The sequence below is a fragment of the Triturus cristatus genome, chromosome 7 (assembly GCF_964204655.1).
Source record: "Triturus cristatus chromosome 7, aTriCri1.1, whole genome shotgun sequence".
Classification (NCBI taxonomy): Eukaryota; Metazoa; Chordata; class Amphibia; order Caudata; family Salamandridae; genus Triturus; species Triturus cristatus.
Window position 1 is genome coordinate 1,590,670,528 of NC_140590.1, and position 21,467 is coordinate 1,590,691,994.

The window sequence follows — 21,467 nt, forward strand, 5'->3', positions numbered from 1 at the left end:
GAGCTTGTCGGACCATCTAGAATGTATGTAAAGACTGTTACCGTGTAGCACCAGAAAGACACTGGGGTCGTGACTTGTCCACAATTACAGAAACAGAAGTTACAACAACACAAACCAATATAATATTGTTGTGAGTAAACCAGACTTACCACTAACGGAGAAATTCATTAACACAGTTATTATTATGGAGGTCCTGCACACAGAATGGCAACAATTGATGAAATACCTACACTGTTTCAGTTCTAGTAGTGAGTTTCAGGAGTGGGGGGGACAAAATGACAGATTAGACCAAAATAAAACTGGTGGGGACCATTTTATATATATATATATATATATATTTCCTCAACTACTTTCTCCACGAAAGGAAAGACGGCACTCCTGGATCTGGTAAAGATAAGCGTGCAATTTATTATTCAATCAATCATTGCCGAGGATAGACATCAATGCGTTTCGGCCTTACAATGCCCTTGATTGATTGTCATCAGCCATTGTGAGGCCGAAACGCGTTGATGATTATCCTTGGCAACGATTGATTGAATAATAAATTGCACACTCACCTTTATCGTATCCAGGAGTGCATTCTTTCCTTAAGTAGAGAAATGTGTTGTTGTAATATTGAGGTGTATGTTTGTTCAAAATGTTTACATCTGCCTTTGTATCTATATATGTATATTTAGTTATAGATATATACATGCATGCATTAAACATTTTAAGCAAACAGCACTGCTTCGGAATGAAGTTAGATGGACAAAAGGTGAAGGTGCAGGGTCTGTATGTTTTTTCTGTGTTGCCTTGCCTCCTGGCACATTCAGCAGCTGTCGTGCAAGGGCACAAGGGGGAGCCAGAGAAAATAGTAATGGGGAACAGTCCCATTTGCCTCCACTAAAGATGCCAATGTACATACAGATGAAAATGATAAAGTATTGAAAAAATCAACAGATATAGTCCAACTTGTTGAGAGGAAACAGGATTAATCAAAAACTGTACAAGACCACAAAGCGGCTATCCATAGAGGTGACAACATACAAACTCAAGAAATAAGTTATCATTGGCACAAAGCAAGGAATATGAAGAGCCTTTGCAACAAGCTTAGGAGAGGAAAGCTGAACATGTTCCAAACATATCATGACTCGAGACTGAGGTCCATCCTTGCCTGCAAAACAGCATCTAAGTTGGAGCCACTAACCCCGGGAAACCATTTCAACATTGATCCAGATATTAAAATGCTAATACTATCAGTGGCGTAATGCGAACCGATGGGGACCCCCCTGCCGAATGCGATGGGAGGACTCTAAGTCACCCATATCTAATAGACAGTCATTGATTGTGGTCTGATTGGGGTCCTTCTGAAGGGTTTAAGGCTCCTGCAGTGGTGGTGCCCCCCCGCACCACAAAGGCTGAAGGGGCTGGTGTGATGCCCCTGAATAAGAGCCGGTAAAGAAACTTCATGCATGTGAATCGCACTGTCAGTGCAGCATGCTTGGGTATGCCCAAGATCACACAATAGGCCTCATTACGAGGTCCTCAAATGCAGGCATGTAATTCTGCACCTCAGTAGTTAATGATACCAGGGGTCCCATTGACTCTACGTGTGTGGACTTAGTTAGATTTCTAAAAGTAACCATGAGGCTCTGCTGAGGAATAAGTAATTGCCCTAGAAATCTGTAATGCTTGGCCTGGTAATTCCTTTTTCTCCTCTTCAATGTCCTCTGGAGATTTCACTGCTTCAAGAAGCAAAATTATCCAAGGGAGTCAGGAGTGGTCTGTAGTTACTCAGCGGAGCGCATACTGGTCCTATCAGGAGTTACGGGCCGCTCACACTGAAGACCTGTGTTTCAGTAAAGTCATACATGGTGAACCGTATTACTGCGCATGTCCCCCAGGAATATGCATCTGTAAACCAAGTCCAAATACTGTTTGGAAATTAAGCCCTGCCCCACAGGGGTATTCTCACTGAGCAGGTAAAGTATCGAAAGCTTGTCAACAGAGCAGCATTCAAGGGCCCCGTAAGGGGAAAGTGCTTTTGTTGAGCTGTGAATGAGGGGTCCAGGGCACTCCAGAGATCTGACCCCATCATGTGAAATATATTGACCACCCTCTTTGGTCCATCTGTCTTTGGCAGGTGGAGAAGGGATGGTTGACCCTGGGGTTTCTGGATGGGGTTCAGTGACATGTAAAGAGTTGTGAAGGGGACCAGGGCTTACCTAGAGGGTCTGGTGCATGGTACCCAATATCTTGAAACTGTTTCCTTTATTCAAACAGGACTCAGTAGACAAAACGGAGAAGTGGAAAATTTCTTAAGACTGTCGCACACATCCTGGTGACCCGACTCCAAATCTTGTGTAATGTATGAGCCTATGTTTGGGTAGGCGATGTTGTACCAATTCAAACCTCCGATTTTAGGGCTCCGCTGATGGTCCGAGTACACTTTTTTGGGTATGTCATGTTGAGTGGTGCTCACGTGGTAATGAAGTTTACCCGATGGCTTGAATCTAACATGAAGCTAAAGCTTCTCGATGCTGGTATCAGGAGCGATGAATCACCTGTAGAAGAGAACCCGATGATGGGGAAGGTCTTTCTGCTCCTTCTGTGTTTTTAGGTCTCGCCTGACCCAGCGCATGCGCTGGTCTGGCGAGACTTATTGAGAGGGCTCCAAAAAGTGCTACCAGGCCAGCCTAGAGCTACAGTGCATGTGCGCGGGCGCGCGCGCCGCGCTTTACCGCGATTAATTTCACTTTTGCGGCCACACTGCCGCTTTGATGTTTGATCGCAATCGCGATCACTTTCGCGGCTGCACGGCCTCTTGGCATAGCCAATAGGTCTCGCTTTTGGGACCTTATAAGTATTTAGTTATGCCACTGTTGCATGGCTAAACACTTATAAGGTCCCAAAGGCGAGACCTATTGGCTATGCCAATGCTTGTTTGGTATGTCAACCTAATAAGCTACCAGTCAGTCAATGGTGTATAGCAGGAGTGTTCAAACTTTTTTAAGATGAGCCCTCCCTCACAAAAATAACTTAGTCATCCTCCCCACACCCATGTGACAATGTCAAATTTTGAGAACAAGTTAAAAACTTGTGGTACCAGAGGGTAGAAACAGACAAAAACTCATAGAAGAGAGGAGAGGAGTTGGGGAAAGGAGTTGGCCTAACGGCTAGGGTGGTTGACCTCAAATCTGGGAACCAGGTTTGAGTCTCGGCAACGACGATGAACATCCTGTGATTCTGGGCAAATCACTTAATCTCAACCGTGCCAAACAAAAATGAATGTGTCCTCATGTAACACAACTGGTGCTCGTTTAAAGTGCTCTGATACCCGATACCTTTCGTGCTATATAAAACTCTGTAAAAAAATGAAAAAAGAAGCACTGGTCGATGTATCACAGTAAACATATACATTTTGAAACCTGCACATATGATCCACTTTTCAAGAGAGATTGACAGACTGGGTGATCTTGAATTTAAACTTCAAAAACAGCTCTTTTTTCTTATATTCAATCCAGTATATGAAATAAATACGCGCTATCAAGAAGGAAGCCAAAATGCCCAGGGGACCTTTGGGTCTGAAAGTACAGACCGTTCAATGCGTTTCACAAAAATTCATGCTCATTGTCATTTTCTTTTCTCAAATGAACCTACTTAAGATTTCATATATTGCAATGGTGTTCAGTTTTCCTTTTAAAAGCACGTTTTAACAAGTATCTGTGCAAGAAGGGAGTGGTTTTCAGTCACTCGTGAAGTGTCTGACAAATGTCTGTTACAGTTTATTGAACTTGTATCATGCTCACTACAAAGCACAACAGCTTCTATGCGCTAGAGCATAAGTATGCATACCTTGTGATTACATTTGGCATTCACAACGCCGGTCTGCTTTGATGACACTGCAGTGTGCAGCTGGCATTAGCTTGGCAAGGAAGCTGGCATGCATGTAGAAAGGAGTGACTGTGGTTCCTGAGGCCCACCTGGCGCCACGGCTGAGCGGTTGTGCTTACAATGACTTAGTCAATCCAGTAGGTGTTATCGAGGCTGGGGAGGCAGAGTGACGTACGTTGAGGGGAGGCAGAGTGACATACGTTGAGGGGAGGCAGAGTGACATACGTTGAGGGGAGGCAGAGTGATGTACATTGAGGGAGGCAGAGTGACGTACGTTGAGGGGAGGCAGAGTGAAGTACGTTGAGGGGAGGTAGAGTGACGTACGTTGAGGGGAGGCAGAGTGACGTACATTGAGGGGAGGCAGAGTGACGTACGTTGAGGGGAGGCAGAGTGACGTACGTTGAGGGGAGGCAGAGTGACATACGTTGAGGGGAGGCAGAGTGACATACGTTGTGGATGGATCTCATGGTACACAGATCAGGTTCATGCACTGTTATCACAGAGCTCGCCCAGTCTTGGGTATACTGCCCGTGCATGGGTGGTGGCGGCTGGTATGGGCAGAAACCAGGGAGTGGCGGAGGAGTCGAAGGGACAGGGGAATGTGGTCTTCCAGGGGTTAGAAAACCTTCCTTTTTTCCACATTCTCACATCAGACTGGACATCCCTTTTGTTCCCCAGGTAGGGGCGGTCCTCAGGCGGAAGAGCTCTACTCTATAGCATTGGCGGACAATGTGGATTGGTGCACCTGTGTTCACAGAGCTCATACTTCTATGGACGCCTCACCTGAATTCAGGGCTCCTCAAACAAACCTCTAAGGATATGTAGCCCTTACTACAACTTTTCAGCGAGAAGGCCAAAGTAACTGTACAAGGATGTATCCCTTGTGTGGTCTCTCTCAGGACATAGTACAGGTACCACGTTAACCCAGATTCAATTAGACATGTGTGTGTGGGGACCGGTTTGGTCCTAATAGCACGTGCATGCGTGTGTGAGAGAGAGAGACCCATGCTGCAGGGACCGGCTCGGTCCTCATAGCGTGAGTTAACCTTGGCAGAACCAGACAAACACAATCTTTGTGAGGACTGGTGGGTCAGGGGTCCGGTCTCCATATTGTGTTTAGGTACTTTCCAGCAAGTGTATCCGTAAAACTAAAAGTGCAGTTATATTTGCCTCGGTCCGCTTTATAACCTACCCTACTATCAAAGCGCGCGTGAAGTTCGAATAGCAAATACACAATTAATTACGGTCAATGGCCGGCCCTCATAATAATTGGTATGGGTGTGTGTGTACGCACACGTGCACGTGGCGATACTGGACCAGGGAATACTGGATCCGTCTCCTTTTACTGTGGGTTTCCCTGATTCCAGGGACTTACCTGCTGACATGTTCTACCTGCTCAGGGCAGGCAGGTGCGAGCCAGAGGGCAGGTGGCGGTTAGGGATGGACAGCAGTGTGCTGGGGTTCTTGGCCTACCAGGGCAGGGCTGGTGGGAGCTCTGTCTGCTGTCTCTTGTGGTCCTGGGAAAGGTCCACACATTGGCTTGGTACTGTTCTCCCAAGGATGTGCAGGGGAGTGGGGGCTCCGCTTCTGCCCTCACCCCTGCTGGGTGTTTCCATGCACTTGTTGAGCCCGGGTCTGATATCTCCGGGCCTGGAGCTATGGGGCTGAGAGTTTGCAGAAGTAGGGGCACTGTCTCCAGAAATCTTGGAACCAGCAATTCTGGACTCTTAGACATGAGGACCGCCCCAATGTCCAGTGGCAAAATTCCATCCGCAGTCACCACTCTGCTGACTCACAGTGAGGGTCTAAAACAATCACACAAAATGAAATATGCCCACACAGTCCACTACTGCCTACAGCTCACAATAACAGCAGAATCCAGCCTGTAATAGAATACCAGAAATAAGGGTGAGAAAGTACAGTACACAGATAGCGCTTTGAGGCCACAACAGTGGCAGAATGCACACCATAGCAATACATGAGAGGAGTTGGCCTAACGGCTAGGGCGATCGACCTCGAATCTGGGGAACTGGGTTCGAGTCTCGGCTATGACGCTGAACATCCTGTGATTCTGGGCAAATCACTTAATCTCCCTGTGCCTAACAAAAATGAATGTGCCCTCATGTAACGCAACTGGTGCTATGTAAAGCGCTCTGATACCCGATTCGGGTCAAGTTCGCACTATATATAACTCTGTAAAAAAAAAAAACACAACAAGCAAGTTTCAGCGACTTCAGTACACAGGCTAAATACACAAGGTAAGCATGGCTGCTTGAATGGTCCATCTAGTACTAAAAGCAGAGAGAAACGGATCTTTGGCGTAAAAGACAAGAAAGAACGTAGTTTGCTCTAACCTGTGCCAGCGCTTTGACACCTATGGGTATGATGCGCTGTATGAATACTAAAAAAATACAAAATATAAAAAACATTGGTACGGTCCAGGCCTTCACCCAGACTTAACCATAGGGAAAAAGGAAAGGGTGGTGGGTAGGTGCATTCTGTCCTCTTTCCCAGGGTCGGACTGGGACAGAAAATAGGCCAAGGCACCAAAATAAAAGTGGTCCCCAATAGTGAATTGGAAAGGGGAGAGGATGTGACATAACATCTAGGGCGGTTGACCTCAAATCTGGGTAACCGGGTTCGAGTCTCGGCAACGATGCTCAACACCCTGTGATTCTGGGCAAATCACTTAATCTCCCCATTCCTAGCAAAAATGAATGTGTCCTTGTGTAACACAACTGGTGCTCATGTAAAGCGCTCTGATACCTTCGGGTCAAGTTCATGCTATATAAAACTCCGGGGAAAAAAGAAGCTAAAAAATGGCACGTTCGCAAATTGGACAGTTTTGAACTTGTAAAGACACTGTAAGTGTTTTGCTTGGTGTGGAAGATTGCATGGATTTGATCTGGCTGCAGGAAATGTTTGTTTTAATATTTGTGAAATTAAGAGTAAAAACCGGCCCAAGAGACCAGAAAACAGGCCCAGAAACAGCAGGAAATCCATCTGTCATAGCAGCCCGTGGCACTGCCTGATTGCCCTACAGGCCAGTCGGACCCTGCTCCTGCACAGGACCCCGCATCTGAGACATGCGCAGTACACGTGGAATGGGTTATCTGTTTTCTTAGTGGTGCTTTCTACAGCGCGACTGCTGGTTCTAAGTGCTTCACAGAACAGATCTGGTACTCCGCTTACCCACCTCGGATGAACGGATGGCTGGCTCTACCTTGCCGGGATTCAAACTTTAAAATCCATATAACATTTGTCAGCTGTGAACGTTCAACTCACTGAGGCTTCCCATCAGCTGTTTCAGATGGAAGTGGAGGGGTACTGGCAGATCCCAGCTGGGGTGGAGGTGGTTACCTCCTGGTGTAGTACAGTGCTTAATTTGAGACAGGTGTTTCTGGTGCTCGGCACCGGCACTTAATTGTCAGCACTGGTGCTTGCTAATTTATTGATGACAACAACAACATTTAATTATTATTGCTATATTTATTAAAAATGACTATTACCTGCCGCTAAGCCATTCTTAGAGCTTTGGGGGCCTGAAACAGTTCGAATTGTCACACCTGTAGGAGTGTGAAGGTTAGTAGTTGTGTTCTTACTATCATTGGCAGCATAACAGGGGCAATGTGTGGGTCAAGCTGCAGTGGCCTTCTAACAAGAGCCCCAGCACTTATTTGTTTACAAATTAAGCACTGGTGTTGTTGTGTGTGCATTTGGCTCAATGCTTTTTTCTCACAGTTGAACATTGGAGATATCTGGCCCACGTGTCTGTTTGTAAGGTGTGGGGACTCTCTGCCCCCCAGTTCCCAAACCCTCGCCAGTTAATCTATAGGCGCCGAAGTAGGCCGCTGAACGGAATGTTTCACCCTGCACAAACTCAGGTGATGCTTATACCGAGCCCAATGTCAGGTGCATTGAGGTATCTCCCACCGAGCCATTCACAGCTCGTGATGCAATTTGAGAAATGTAAAATGCCTCTCCCACTCTATGTGTCCTGCCAATAAGATGCTGTGCTCTCCCATTAGGTAAAGCTGCCCGCTGGGATGTTCTGGCCCATAAACGAATGCACCATGCATGGTCAGATCTGGTACAATATCACTCAGAAAGAGAGAGGACGGGCACTGGTGGGCTCACACCTGCCCGTACTCGAAGAATCACAATTGGCATGAGAATATTACCAAATCACAGACGCAGATAGGTCATTATACCGGTATATGACTCCTGATAATACCTATTGGTGTTTTTAAACAAGCCTTGGACACCAACCGAATAAAGGCTACCTTTGGGCTTAATCCTAAGGCTTTTTTAACCAAAAAACTGGATCCAAGTACTTTACCCAGAAAAAATAATTTCAAAGAACTCCCTCAGGCTAGCCCCCGCCCCCCAGGTTGAGTCCGCCCTGGGAGTACCATCTTACCTGGGTGGGAAGAGGTGGCAAATGATGAAGCATGTCCATTACGTGAGTGAGCCTACCTCGTCCAATTCTTGGAAGTGCCCTTGCTCTGGGAGTTAGTATTTAGTAGGCAGCAAAAAAACAAGTTTTTTCTGCTCATGACCAAATATGTTTGGGGCAAAACCCAGGGTGTCACGCCATTTCTTGGTGTTATGAAGATCTGGTACTAACCATAGACCATAGCAGCCCTGCTGGGTAGTGCTGGTACTCACCCATCATGTATTACGCCTGTCACAAGGTACTGGTAGTGGCCCCTTAAGATATAGCAGTCCTCTGGGAAGTGCTGGTTCTGACCCATCAACTAACACAGCACTGCTGGGAAGTCTGGCACTGGCCTATAAATATAACAGCCCTGCAGAGAAGTGCTGGTACTGCCCCAAAACCGAACGAAGCACTGCTGAGAAGTGCTGGTCCTTACCCATTACCTTTTGAGGCACTGATACAGTACTGCTGGAAGGTTGTGGTATCACCCAGATATTCCGCTGGGCAGCTGTGGTACTGTCCCATAAACTATAATAGCATTGGTGAAAGTCCTGGTCTTCACCAATCAAGTATGGCAGCCGGCTGGGAAGTACTGGTGGCGATCCAGTGTCGCGTGGCAGCCCTTACCGGAGAGTTGGTGCTGATACACAAACTAACACAGCATGGATGGGAATTCTGGAATTGACCTATAAAATATAACAGCCTCGCTTGGAAATTCTTGTTCTGGCCCCAAATACCAATGAACGCTGCTGGTGCTGACCCATAAACTATTGCAGCCTGCCACTGACCCATACACTAATGCAACCTGGCAGGAAAGTGCTGGTACTGACCCATAAACTAATGCAGCCTGGCAGGAAAGTGCTGGTACTGACCCATAAACTAATGCAGCCTGGCAGGAAAGTGCTGTTGCTGACCCATAAACTAATGCAGCTTGGCAGGAAAGTGATGGCACTGACCCATACACTAATGCAGCCTAGAAGGAAAGTGCTGGTACTGACCCATTAACTAGTGCAGCCTGGCAGGAAAGTGCTGGTACTGACGCACGCTAATGCAGCCTGGCAGGAAAGTGCTGTTACTGACCTATAAACTAATGCAGCCTGGCAGGAAAGTGCTAGTGCTGCCCCATAAACGAATGCAACCTGGCAAGAACGTGCTGGTACTGACCAAATCAATCAATCAATCAGGGTTTTATATAGCGCACTACTCACCCGTGAGGGTCTCAAGGCGCTGGGGGGGAGGGGGGCGGCAGCTCCGGATCAGTTGAAGAGCCAGGTCTTGAGGTCCTTCCTAACGTGTGCAGGGTCGAGGAGCGTCTGATGTTCACATGGAGCTCATTCCAGGTCTTGGCTGCGATGTGGGAGAAGGCTCTCCTGCCTGTTCTGCTTCTGCGGATGCGGAAGACTTCTGCCAGGGCGAGGTCGGCGGATCGGAGGTTCCTCTTGGGTGCGTGGAAGGATAATCTTTTGTTGAGGTATTTGGGTCCGATGTTGTTGAGTGATTTGTAGGCATGGGGGAGGAGTTTGAAGGTGACCCTCTTCTCCACGGGAAGCCAGTGGAGGTCTCGTAGGTGTTGGGTCATGTGTTCGTGGCGTGGTGTCCCGAGGATGAGTCTGGCTGCGGCGCTCTGGATGGTTTGGAGTTTGTGTAGAAGGGTTCTGACCCATAAACTAATGCAGCCTGCCAGAAAAGTGCTGGCACTGACCCATAAACTAATGCAGCCTGGCAAGAAAGTGCTGGTACTGACCCATAAGCAAACGCAGCCTGGAAGAAAAGTGCTAGCACTGACCCATAAACTAATGCAGCCTGGCAAGAAAGTTCTGGTTCGACCCATGCAGCCTGGCAGGAAAGTGCTGGTACTGACCCATAAACTAATGCAGCCTGACAGGAAAGTGCTAGTAATGACCCACAAAATAGGACAGTCTCGATGGGAAGTGCTGGCACTGACCCATAAACTAATACAGCCTGGCAGGGAAGCGCTGTTACTGACCCATAAACTAATGCAGCCTGGCAGGAAAGTGCTGGTACTGACCCATAAACTAATACAGCCTGGCAGGAAAGTGCTGGTACTGACCCATAAAGTATGACAGTCTCGATGGGAAGTGCTGGTACTGATCCTTAAACTAAGGCAGCCTGGCAGGGATGCACTGTTACTGATCTATAAACGAATGTAGCCAGGCAGAAAAGTGCTGTTACTAACCCATAAATGAATGCAGCCTGACAGGACAGTGCTGGTACTGACCCATAAGCTTTCACAGTCTCCATGGGAAGTGCTGGTACTGACCCATAAACAAATGCAGCCTTGAAGGAAAGTGCTGGTACTAACCCATAAACTAATGCAGCCTGGCAGAAAAGTGCTGGTACTGACCCATACACTAATGCAGCCTAGAAGGAAAGTGGTGGTACTAACCCATAAACTAATGCAGCCTGGCAGGAAAGTGCTGGTTATGACACATACAATAATGCAGCCTTGAAGCAAAGTGCTGGTACTGACCCACACACCTTGGCAGTCTCGATGGGAAGTGCTGGTACCGACCCATACACTAATGCAGCCTTGAAGGAAAGTGCTGGCACTGACCCATAAACTATGACAGTCTCGATGTGAAGTGATGGTACTAACCCACAAAGTGTAGCAGTCCTGCTGGTAGTGCTAGTCTAACCTCTTATAATGTAGCAGCCCTGCTGGGAAGTGTTGGTGTTGGCCACACACTATTACGCCCTTTGCTGGGAAGTGTTGGTGCTGACACATAAAGTGCTGTAGCCTGCTAGGAAGTGTAGGTATTTACTTGCAAACTAGAGCAAGCTCCTGAAAAGTGCTGGGCGGGTTCTATAAACTATAGCAGTCCTCTGGAAAGTGATTCTACTGACCCATTAATGTATAGCAGCCCTGCTGGGAATTGCTGGTACTGGCAGTCCAAATAGAAAGTGCTGATACTAATGCATCAAAGTATAGCAGCCTTGCATGGACATGCTGGTACTGCCCAATCGACAGTACTTACAAGTATTAGCCTTGTTTAAAGCTTTGTTATAAAGGTGCAAGTACTGTCCCATTTAAAGTATAGTATTGCTGCTGAAAATGCTGCTATTGCACCATTAAAAAGCATATCGGTCCTGCTGAGAAGTGCTGCTTCTGTCCATTAACTATATGTTTGCAGTGCTGGGAAGTGCTTGTCTGTTCCGCCTGCGCCACTTGTAAGTGCCAGTGCTGTCCCATTAACATTCTCGCTGCCCTGCTAATAACTGGATTCTTTGCAATATTGAAACTATAAAATCCCAGCTAAAAAGAGACTGTTCTGACCCATTAAAAAATAAAGCAGTCCTGGTAAGACCTGCCAACTCTGTTTCATTATATGCACATCTGCCTTGATAGAACTTGCTGTGTTTACCCATAAAGCACCTCTGCTGAAAAAGGCCTGATTTCTCTCACTAGAAGTAGATCAACAAAGCAGAGAAGAGCAGGCACTGACTGCCCTGTTCATCGGCACTGCCAAGAGGGCCCTTTGTGCCCTATGGAAAGCATGTCAATCCTGATGAAAGTGCCATCACGGCCCCATTAAAGGCATATCAGTCCTGCTACGAAGTGCTGTCCTGCTGACAGGCGCAAGTGCTATTCCATCCTAGGTACATTCAACCTTGCTTTGAAGTGCTTTCCTGGCCCATTAAAATGATATCCGTGAGCGCCAGTGCAGTGTAATCCGGGATGGCTCTAGGGCAATTAAAAGAGCCCTGCTCCCCTGGGGAAGTCCCCCCCCCACCCCCCCGCCCCCCAAAAAATGAAGAGAGCTTGGAGCTGGCTGGAGGCGTGATTGGGGCTAAATATCATGCTTTGTTCCCCACCCTAGGTGCTTGTAATAAATGGATTTTTTTTATTCTGTCTTCTGTAATATTTCTTTAATGTTATATTGTTTTGCATTTTCATACCATGTGAATGTGGCCCAGGTATATTGAGGGGGGGGGGGGCATGCATTGATCTGGAATGCCCCCCCCCCCCACTTTACCTTTCTGCTGACCCTGTGTTTGATTCAAATACATCAGTCCTGCTAAGAAGTGCCTGGTCTGTTGTATTACAAGTGTGTCAGTGCTGCTGAGGGGCGCTGGGGGTGATGCTGTGCCTTTAAAAGTATTTCAGTCCTGCTGAGAAATGTCTATTTTGTACCATTAAAAGCATAGAATCTCTCCGGGGGGTTGGCTGCCCTGTACCATTAAAGGAATACATATTCCGCTGAAGAGTTGTTATTACTGTCCCATTAAAAACACAGCAGTTCTGATGGGAAATATTTATTCTGCTGCATTATGGACATATTTCCTCTGCTGAGGAATGTAAGCTATGACCCTTTAGAAGTGTGCGTACACTGTTGATAATGATGTGTTCAGTGCCATTAAATGTGTACCTTCTCCTATTAGTAATATCCCATTCAAACATATCAGTTCTGCTGAGGAATACTTCGTCTGCCACATTAACTCTATATTTACTCTGCTGGACAGCGTAGGGTATGTCCAGGGCCACCCGAATTATGTGGTACTGTGGCCACTGCATATCCCTCATCATTATGGAACTGCCCCATTTGCCATATAATCCATCTAGTGCCCTGCAAAATCTTCAGATTTTAACTCACAAATATTTCTTGCTCAAACGGATCAAAAGTTACTAAACATGTGGCAAGACATTGCCGTGCGGTGGACGGCCCCTGGCAAAGGTTGGCTGGTCAACTTTCAGATACTTGTTGCTGTAGTTAAGTGCTTAACGGGTACTCGTGAGGTGGAACGGATGCCCAGACCACGTTAGCATGTGTACAAAATGGCAACAGTGAGGTAGTACTATCACAAAATGTGCCGCATTGTTTGCCCTTTCTTGCCATATAATTTGCCAACCCTGTTAAGTAATTTAGTTCCCCTCGGCTGCAGAACTCCAGTGGTCCTTGTTATGCCATTGAAAGTGTGTGACCTCTTTTGAGAATGGTCTGTTCTGTGCCATTAAAGGTGTCCAGCTCAGCTGAAGAGTGTTAAAACTGCCCCATTACAAAAATACCAGCTCATCTAAAAACATTTGTTCTTCAGCATTAGGGATACGTCATCTCTGCCTAGGGTGTGAGTCATGTCCCATTAAAAGTGTGTGAACTCTGTTGAGAATTGCCTGTTCTGTGCCATTAAAATACATTCCTATTACCGAAGAGTGTCGGCCTGCCCCATTAAAAACAGATCTTTACTAAATGCTAAATGCAGTGCTTAGCAAAAGCCTGTCTGTGGTCAGATAACTATATATTAAAGCTATGGGTGTGATTGAGTTACAGTTTCCAGTGCTTTGCTCTTCAAAGGCACGTGTAGTCACTGAGTTTTGTAATAAATACTACACACCTGGCAATTTTAGGATCTTTACAAACCTGTTGAACTTGGTACCGTTATGGGATCCTCTTTGAGTCAGCCCGGCCCCCGCTCCCCAGTTCATATCCAAAAATCGTAAAGCCTAGAAATCTGGTGATCGCAATATAAGGCGCTATACTTTTCCCTTTAACTCGTTACGTTATGAGATCCTTTTTGAGTCAGCCCCCTCCCCCCTTCCCCAGTTCATATCCAAAAATCGTAGCGCCTAGAAAACCTGGTGATCGCAATATAAGGCGCTATAGTTTTTTTTTTCTTTTTTTTTAACATGTTAGGTTATGGGATCCTCTTTGAGTCCAGACTATCCCTCGCTCCCCAGTTCATATCCAAAGCCATAGCGCCTAGAAAACCTGGTGATCGCAATATAAGGCGCTATAGTTTTTTTTTAACATGTTAGGTTATGGGATCCTCTTTGAGTCCAGCCTATCCCCCGCTCCCCAGTTCATATCCAAAGCCGTAGCGCCTAGAAACCTGGTGATCGCAATATAAGGCGCTATAGGTTTTTTTTTGTTTTGTTTTACTTGTCGTTTGCAATCCTTACTCTGTGGAACCGAAAACAGAAACTTCACCCGTATAACGCACTTGCACCAAGGTACTCGCCGGGCCACCTACCTATGAGCGAGCCGAAAATCCACACCCACGGCAGCATCTTCTCTCAGAGGCTGTGACACCTGAACACAACCCTCTCCAAGTAATCCGGGGTCGCGCGCGGTCCACTCGGCGTCTAACGCAGGTCCGTGCTTAGTGGAAAGAAGGAAGAAATCCAGATGTATTCACGCCGGGCATCCTCAGAGCCCCCTCCGGCACCGAGAGCGACCCCCAGCATCCATGCCGGGGCCCATGAAGGAGGGTGGCAGGCAGCGGAGGTAGGGGAGTGGGGAGCGGGGAGGCACGTGAGGTACAGGTATGAGCAGATGAGGGGCGGATGGGGTATAGAGGTGCAGGCAGGTGAGGTATAGAGATCGAGGCAGGTAATGTAGAGAAGTCGTGGCAGGTGAGGTACGCAGGATGAGGTAGGTGATGTAAAGCGGCGGGGATAGTTGAGGTACAGGGCGGGATAGAAGCGGGCAGATATTCTATAGGTGTGGAACCATGTGAGGTTGGCGGCTGGTTCTGCCTGGGACCGAGGTAGGTGAGGCGGGAAGGCAGGAGGAATATGGTAAAGAAGTTTAGGTGGACAAGAGAGATCTGGAGATGAAGTCTGACGTGAGGTAGGAGCAGGTGTGTAACAGGTGGAGACGACAGGTGAGGTATGGAGATGTGGGGGTGCAGAGGTGCCGTTCAGGCACCGAGACGAGGAGCCAGGTGTGGAGGGAGGTGAGGTACGAAGTCAGGTGAGGTACTCAGGTGGGAATGCTGAAAGTTTGAAGAGGCTGCGGAGCGGTGAGGTTGGGGGACTGCGGGGCTAGCCCGTGTAGCCTCCTGCTGCCTCAGAGATGTGCTGAGCTGTGGAGCTGTTCCTCAGTCTGAGGCAGCTCGGAGGCTGGGGCTGGGAGGGAGGTGGAGTCTCGGCGCTGCCTCCCAGCCCAAGGCGCTGCCTCCCTGCCCAGAGAAGCTCCGGATGGGGCCTCTCATTCAAAGCGGTGTCGGGACCGCTGAGACAAACAGGGGGCGCCGGAAGCACCTCACAGGTCCTCCCACGCCGACGGGGTGCAACCGGGGGCTTCGGCGTTCCTTTGTGAGCGCTCGACATGTTTTATTGGAGTTTCTAAGCAAAATAAATCACACCAATGAATGGCCCCTAAAGAAACACGGTTCATTGGACTAAACTTTGCAAAATCACATTGTCACTCGAAGGAAACTATCTGACAGGAGCGGGGTCCAGGCCCCGCGACAGCCCCTGCTCTGCAGCCTGTTTTGTTTCAGCACAGACACGGGCGGCGGGGCAGAGCCTGGTAGAGGGGCTGGGGGCGTGGGAGGGGGCTACACGCGCATTTCTGAATAGAAGGCTACCCCGAGCCCTCCCTGGGCTAACTGAAGAGTGAGTGACAACGAGAGCACAGGGCCCAAGGTGCTGGCCCCGCGGAGAAAGAGCGCGCACTGGGCACCGGGTTCAAACAAATACACCCATTTATCTAGAATTAAAGGAAGTGTTTGACTGACCTTGCAGTTTTAGTTTGTTCTTTCTTCCCTTTTCTTTCATAGCCTTTTTTTCTTTCTTTCAAATTCGTCCATCTAAGCTCTACATCTTCCTTCCTTCCTTCCTTCCTTCCTTCCTTCCTTCCTTCCCTCCTGCCCCCTCTTTCTTTCTTTCTTTCTTTCTTTCTTTCTTTCTTTCTTTCTTTCTTTCTTTCTTTCTTTCTTTCTTTCTTTCTTTCTTTCTCTTTCTTTCTGTTTTCTTTCTTTCTTCTCTCCCTCCCTCTCCGTTTCTCCCTTCTCTCACTCCCTCCCTCCCTTCCTTCCTTCCTCTTTTCTGTGTGTTATGATTATTTGTATTCTTCTTTCACTTCTTTCTTTGTTCTCACATTTCTCTTCCTTAACCACTCAGTTGACCCTTGCAGTTTTAGTTTGTTCTTTCTTCCCTTTTTCTTTCACAGGCTTTTTTTCTTTCTTTCAAATTCTCCCCTCTTTCTTTCCTTTCTTTCTTTCTTTCCTTCTTCCCCCTTCCTTCTCTCTCTCCCTACCCCTTCCTTCCTTCCTCTTTTCTGTGTTTTGTGATAATGTGTATTCTTCTTTCACATCTTTCTTTGTTCCCTTCTTTCCTTCCTTGCTTCTCTCCTTCCTTCCTTCTTCCTTCTCTCCCTCCACCCCTTCCTTCCTCCCTTCTTCTTTCCTGTGTTTTGTGATTATTTGTATCTTCTTTCACTTCTTTCTTTGTTCCGCTTTCTCTTCCTTAACCACTCAGTTGACCCTTGCAGTTTTAATTTGTTCTTTCTTCCCTTTTCCTTTCATAGCCTTTTTTCTTTCTTTCAAAATCTTCCTCCTTGAGCCATCCTTCCTTCCTTCCTTCCTTCCTTCCTTCCTTCCTTCCTTCCTTCCTTCCTTCCTTCCTTCCTTCCTTCCTTCCTTCCTTCCTTCCTTCCTTCCTTCCTTCCTTCCTTCCTTCCTTCCTTCCCTTCCTTCCTTCCTTCCTTCCCTCCCTCCCTCTTCTTTTCTGTGTTTTGTGATTATTTGTGTTCTTCTTTCTCTGTTCCCCTTTGTCTTCCTTAACCACTCAGTTGATTTCTCCTTATGCATTTCAGCAGTCCTTACTCCGTTCTTCCAGTCACTTTCCTTGGTGCCTTACTTTTTACTGTCCTTGATTGGCTTAATTACTTCTTTCATTCCTTTCTTCCTTCTCCTTTCCCTTTCTTCCTACTTTCCATCATTCCTTTCGTCCATCCTTCCTTGCTTGCTTCCTTCCTCGTTTGGTACTTATTTATATTCTTATTTCACTTCTTTCCTTTTCTTTTCTATAACCACTCTATTGCTTTATGCTGATGTCTTACTTTAATCCTTTCTTCATTTCTTCCTTCTTCGAATCGCCTTCCTTAGTGTCTTTATTCTTACTGTCCTTCGTTAGGTCTTTCATTGCATGTCCCACCATCCCTCCCATCTGTTCTTCATTTATTCATTCTTCTTTTGTTCTTTCATTCATTCTGTCATTCCCGCTTCGTAGCTGATTTAATTCCTTCTGTCATTCATCCTTCTTTTTCATCTCCTTCATTCACTCTTTCCTTCCTTTCTCCCTGCACTCTCCCTATCACACTCATTCTATACATTTCTTGCTATGTTATTTCTTCATTCTTTGACCCTATTGTCTTACATTATTTCCTTGTTGCCCTCCGTCTCTGCGTGCTTCCATCTTTCATCCATGCTGTCTCCTTAATCCCCCTTCCAATCTTACTTAATTCCTTCCTTCCTCCGTTCTTCCGTTATTTCCTTCCCCTTTCCCTCACTTCGTCCCTTCATTTGTTTGCTTGTCTTTTTTGTTTTTCCCCTTCCTTCGATCCTTTCGTCCTGGATCCATTCTTTCCTTTCCTCTTTCTTCCTCCTTTTTTCTTTCCAACTTTGGTTCCGCCCTTCATTCGTCCCTCCTTACGCCTGCTCTTGCCCTCGTTTGTCTGTCCCCTCAATTCTTCCTGTCTCCCCTTTTTCCCCTTTTTCCCCTGCTTTTGTTACTTCTTTTCTTGTTTCCTTTTGCCTGCCCTCCTTACTCCCTCCTTTCGTTGTAAATTCTCTTTTCCTTTGTACCCCTATCCACTCCATTCCTGGTACCTACGTCATTTCCATCTCCATTTCTCAAGTCCTTAGTTTTGTATCCTTCATTGCTGTGTTGCTAAACTTCACTCTTCAGTTTTAATTCCTTCCCTCACTTCTTTCATTCTTTCGTTCTTCCTTTTTTCCTATATTTTCTCTTTCTTGCAATCTTTTAAATGTATTTTTCCATTCATTCTTGCCCTTCCTTTTTCCATTCTCCCCTCTTTGATTTTGTTCTTCCCTCCCTTTCCCCTTCCTTCTTCCTCCATTTTCGTCTTTTTTTCTGTCCATCTTCCTCTCTTCAAACATCAACCTGCTTCAATCGTTGCTGCTCTTTTTATTCTCTCGTTATCGTTTTCTTTGTATATCATTTTTTTCTTCTTCCAATTTCGACCTGATGTTTGACTTTTTTTCTTCCTTCCCTTTCTCCCGTCTCTTCCCATTTTCCCTTCTTCCTGGTTCTTCATTATCTTTCTCTGTTTCTGTTTTCAGCCCCCTCTCTCTTTCTTTCGCCCCCCTCCTGTCTCCCTCTTACTCATCCTTGTAATCCCTGATTTAACAGCAGAGCTGGGCTTTGGCATCCAGCCTTGCTGGCACAATGCAATCCTATGAGGTTGCTTAAGAGACAAAGCTCCTTGGCGAGTTCAGTAAGAAAAGCGGGAGCACAAACCGCCTCGACACTCCCAGGCAGCCCTTTTGATCCACATGGGAGACAGGACCCATTTAGCTGTCAAGAAATGCCTCCACAATGTGATGTTTGAGGAAAAGCGCAGAGTCGACTTCACTGTTCCATTAAAAGAAGTCTGGTCTGATGGGCAGAGAGCCGATCTGAATCGCTTAATTTGAAGAAAAAAACAAGCATTTGCAATGCTACAGGTCTCGCGTTTAAGAGAGTTTGAGCTATTGGCATTGTAAATAACAATGCCCTTTATTTATGAGTTGTTTTTAAAACAGATAAATAAAAGGCATTGTCATGTGGAGAAGTGTGGCTCAGGGGTTAGAGGCGGCAGACCCGGAAGCTGAGATCAGTCCTGGACCAGGGTTCAATTCCCCGCCTCGGCGGGTCTTGGGCTAAAAATTCCACGGACTCGATAATTCTCGCCCCGGTGCCTCCTCGACTCACGGGTTCACACTCTGCGACTCTGGGTAATAGCTTGCTTAATCTCCACAATGGCCCCTCGCGGCGGGATGCCTGACTTTCACCTTGTGGATACCCTGCTATCTCACAGGGGAATACCAGGACGGGTTCCCTAAGCAAGCGCCGGGAAACCCACAGCGGGTAGCTGTGTGCTATATAAGCTCAACTACATTTACACATTTACATTTACAATGCCAATAGCTTTAACTCTCGCAAATGCGAGACCTATTGCATTGCAAATGCCAGCTCCTGTGCTATAAAAAAGAAATGCAAGCATTAGGAGAGAGTGTGTCCTGCCTGGGACCAGGGCCGGACTGGCTGTAGTGGGCACCGGGCATTTCCCTGGTGGGCCGCTAGGGTGGAGGCTGGTTTTGTGCCCCCGGGGGGCTGATTTCGTTACAGGGCCGTTTTTGCAGCATAGCTGCAAAATCGGCCCCTGTAACAAAATCGGCCGAAACCGGCCCTGGCAAACTGCTCAGCTGTACCCCCAAGCCCCCGGGGGTGCCGGAGGAGCACTTTGTCTGGGCCGGTTTTGGTCCCCAGTCCGGCCCTGCCTGCAACAGCAGGCAGGACAAAGCTATTTGAAAAACTAGTGCTCGGAGGCTGTAATTAAAACCTACCAAGTAACAACACAAGTAACGGGGGTGTCGCCATGGGAGGTTAAACAAGCATTTGCAATCCAATAGGTCTCGCATTTGCTTGAGTTTGAGCTATTGGCATTGTAAATGAAAATGCCTTTTATTTATGTGTTGTCATTTACAATGCCAATAGCTTAAACTCTCACAGATGCGAGACCTATTGCATTGCAAATGCTTGTTAAAAAGTACCTCTTGACAAAAGCCACAATGCAACAAGACAAATAGAATTACCCTTGAATGTTTTTCACATTATTGCTTAAAGACCTACACTGAAACGGAGTAAAATCCCCAAAACAAATTTTTACTTTATTACCTGCAGAAGAATAGCATTCAGAACAAAATGATAACAAAAAACAGAGTAACAACAAAAATAGAGCTTGTTCCACATTTTAGGTCAACATATGATGTTACCGGCCAGCACATTATCAGAACACTAAATATGAGGTTAGTAATATTTCCACCAACAACCTGGCTGCAAATTCAACATACTTTCCTCTGAACCTTTAGCTAAAATGTCCCTCAAAAGACTGGGCACTTTATTGATGGTATGTAGTAAAAATATGTACTCCTTTAAAAGTTGCAATCAATTGACCTATTTAACAAACCAAATTATTGTTTCATTGTACGGTCTGTACTAGAGTGTTAGTAAGATTTCGAGATTTCCATACACAGCGTGTGGGGGTGGCCAAATAATAATTTCTCATGTGCTATTAGAGAATAAAAGTGGTTTTCTAAAAAAAGAGGGGAATTTAAGTCTTACAATGGAGAGCTGGAGACTTAACGAAATTTGCACTCCAGTATTACGACATACATACAAATAGATGTTTGATGGTTTTTAACTGCCATCCGCATCTAGAGACATCTTGCAGACACAAAGTAGCCAACTGATGGCTAAAAAATGCAATGACCGCTCAATCAATGGGCTTACGAGCAGATTTTAATTTACTATTATAAAAATAATTAATTCCTACTGAGTAATGGCAACGAACAGCAACATATTATTGGAAGACTACAGTATCTAACAGGTAATACTTAAGGCTGTGTACCCAACACAATCTTTAAGACGTCAAGCAATTTCATAAGTGAGAAAATAAGTTAAAAAAATATGCATGTTATATCCAAGAGGCAATTTATTTTACAGTATGCAAATTTTAAACGATCAGATTTAAATCCTATCGAGTACTGATGTCACTTTTACATGTTGAAGACTAAATATTCCTGTGGTCATTTTTATTTTTTTAAAACGAATGTACTAGTCAACAAGAAACTCTTAAGATTTGTCCTGATCCCCTATGCCAATAAAAGTTATTAGTGTTGATAAATATCGATTTCTGACTTGGGGCGGTAAACAACGTTTACCACGAAACTTTTTCCCCGGAGGGAATCACAACGCGGTCGTTACAACGACCGCGTTGTGATTCCGCAAACCATTACTCCGCGAGTTGGAACAATGACTTGCGGAGGGGGGGGAAAGGTGTTGGGTTTAAAATCCAACACCTTCCCTAGTGTCCGCACAGACTGGAGTTGGAATAGCAAATTATACTATTCCAACATCCAGCACCCCCCTCCGAAAGTCGTTGTTCCGACTTGCGGAGTAATGGAAAGCGGAATCACAACGCGGTCGTTGTAACAACCGTGTAAAGGCTGCGGGATGACAACATACATTTACTTGGGGCAGTTACAACATACTTTTAACACTTTACATTGTGTATAAGGCGCCGTTTTGTTTCTGTATTTATGTCTAACGGAAGTCTGAGCGTCTTTCAAAGTTATATCGTAGCCCAAAGTATTCCACAAAATCATTTTCGAAAAACACCACAGAAAT

At 46.2% G+C, this 21,467-nt stretch overlaps 1 protein-coding gene across 1 annotated transcript in view; it reads right to left on the reverse strand.

The window, feature by feature from the left end:
• Nucleotides 1-15,237, reverse strand: part of APCDD1L (APC down-regulated 1 like) — a 179,314-nt gene extending 164,077 nt beyond the window's left edge. Inside the window, exon 1 of the mRNA XM_085619442.1 lies at nucleotides 14,300-15,237. Within this exon, the coding sequence (XP_085475568.1) occupies nucleotides 14,300-14,336 (37 nt within the window). The 5' untranslated portion in view covers nucleotides 14,337-15,237. The remainder of the gene's footprint in view (nucleotides 1-14,299) is intronic.
• Between the last annotated feature and the right edge of the window lie 6,230 nt (nucleotides 15,238-21,467).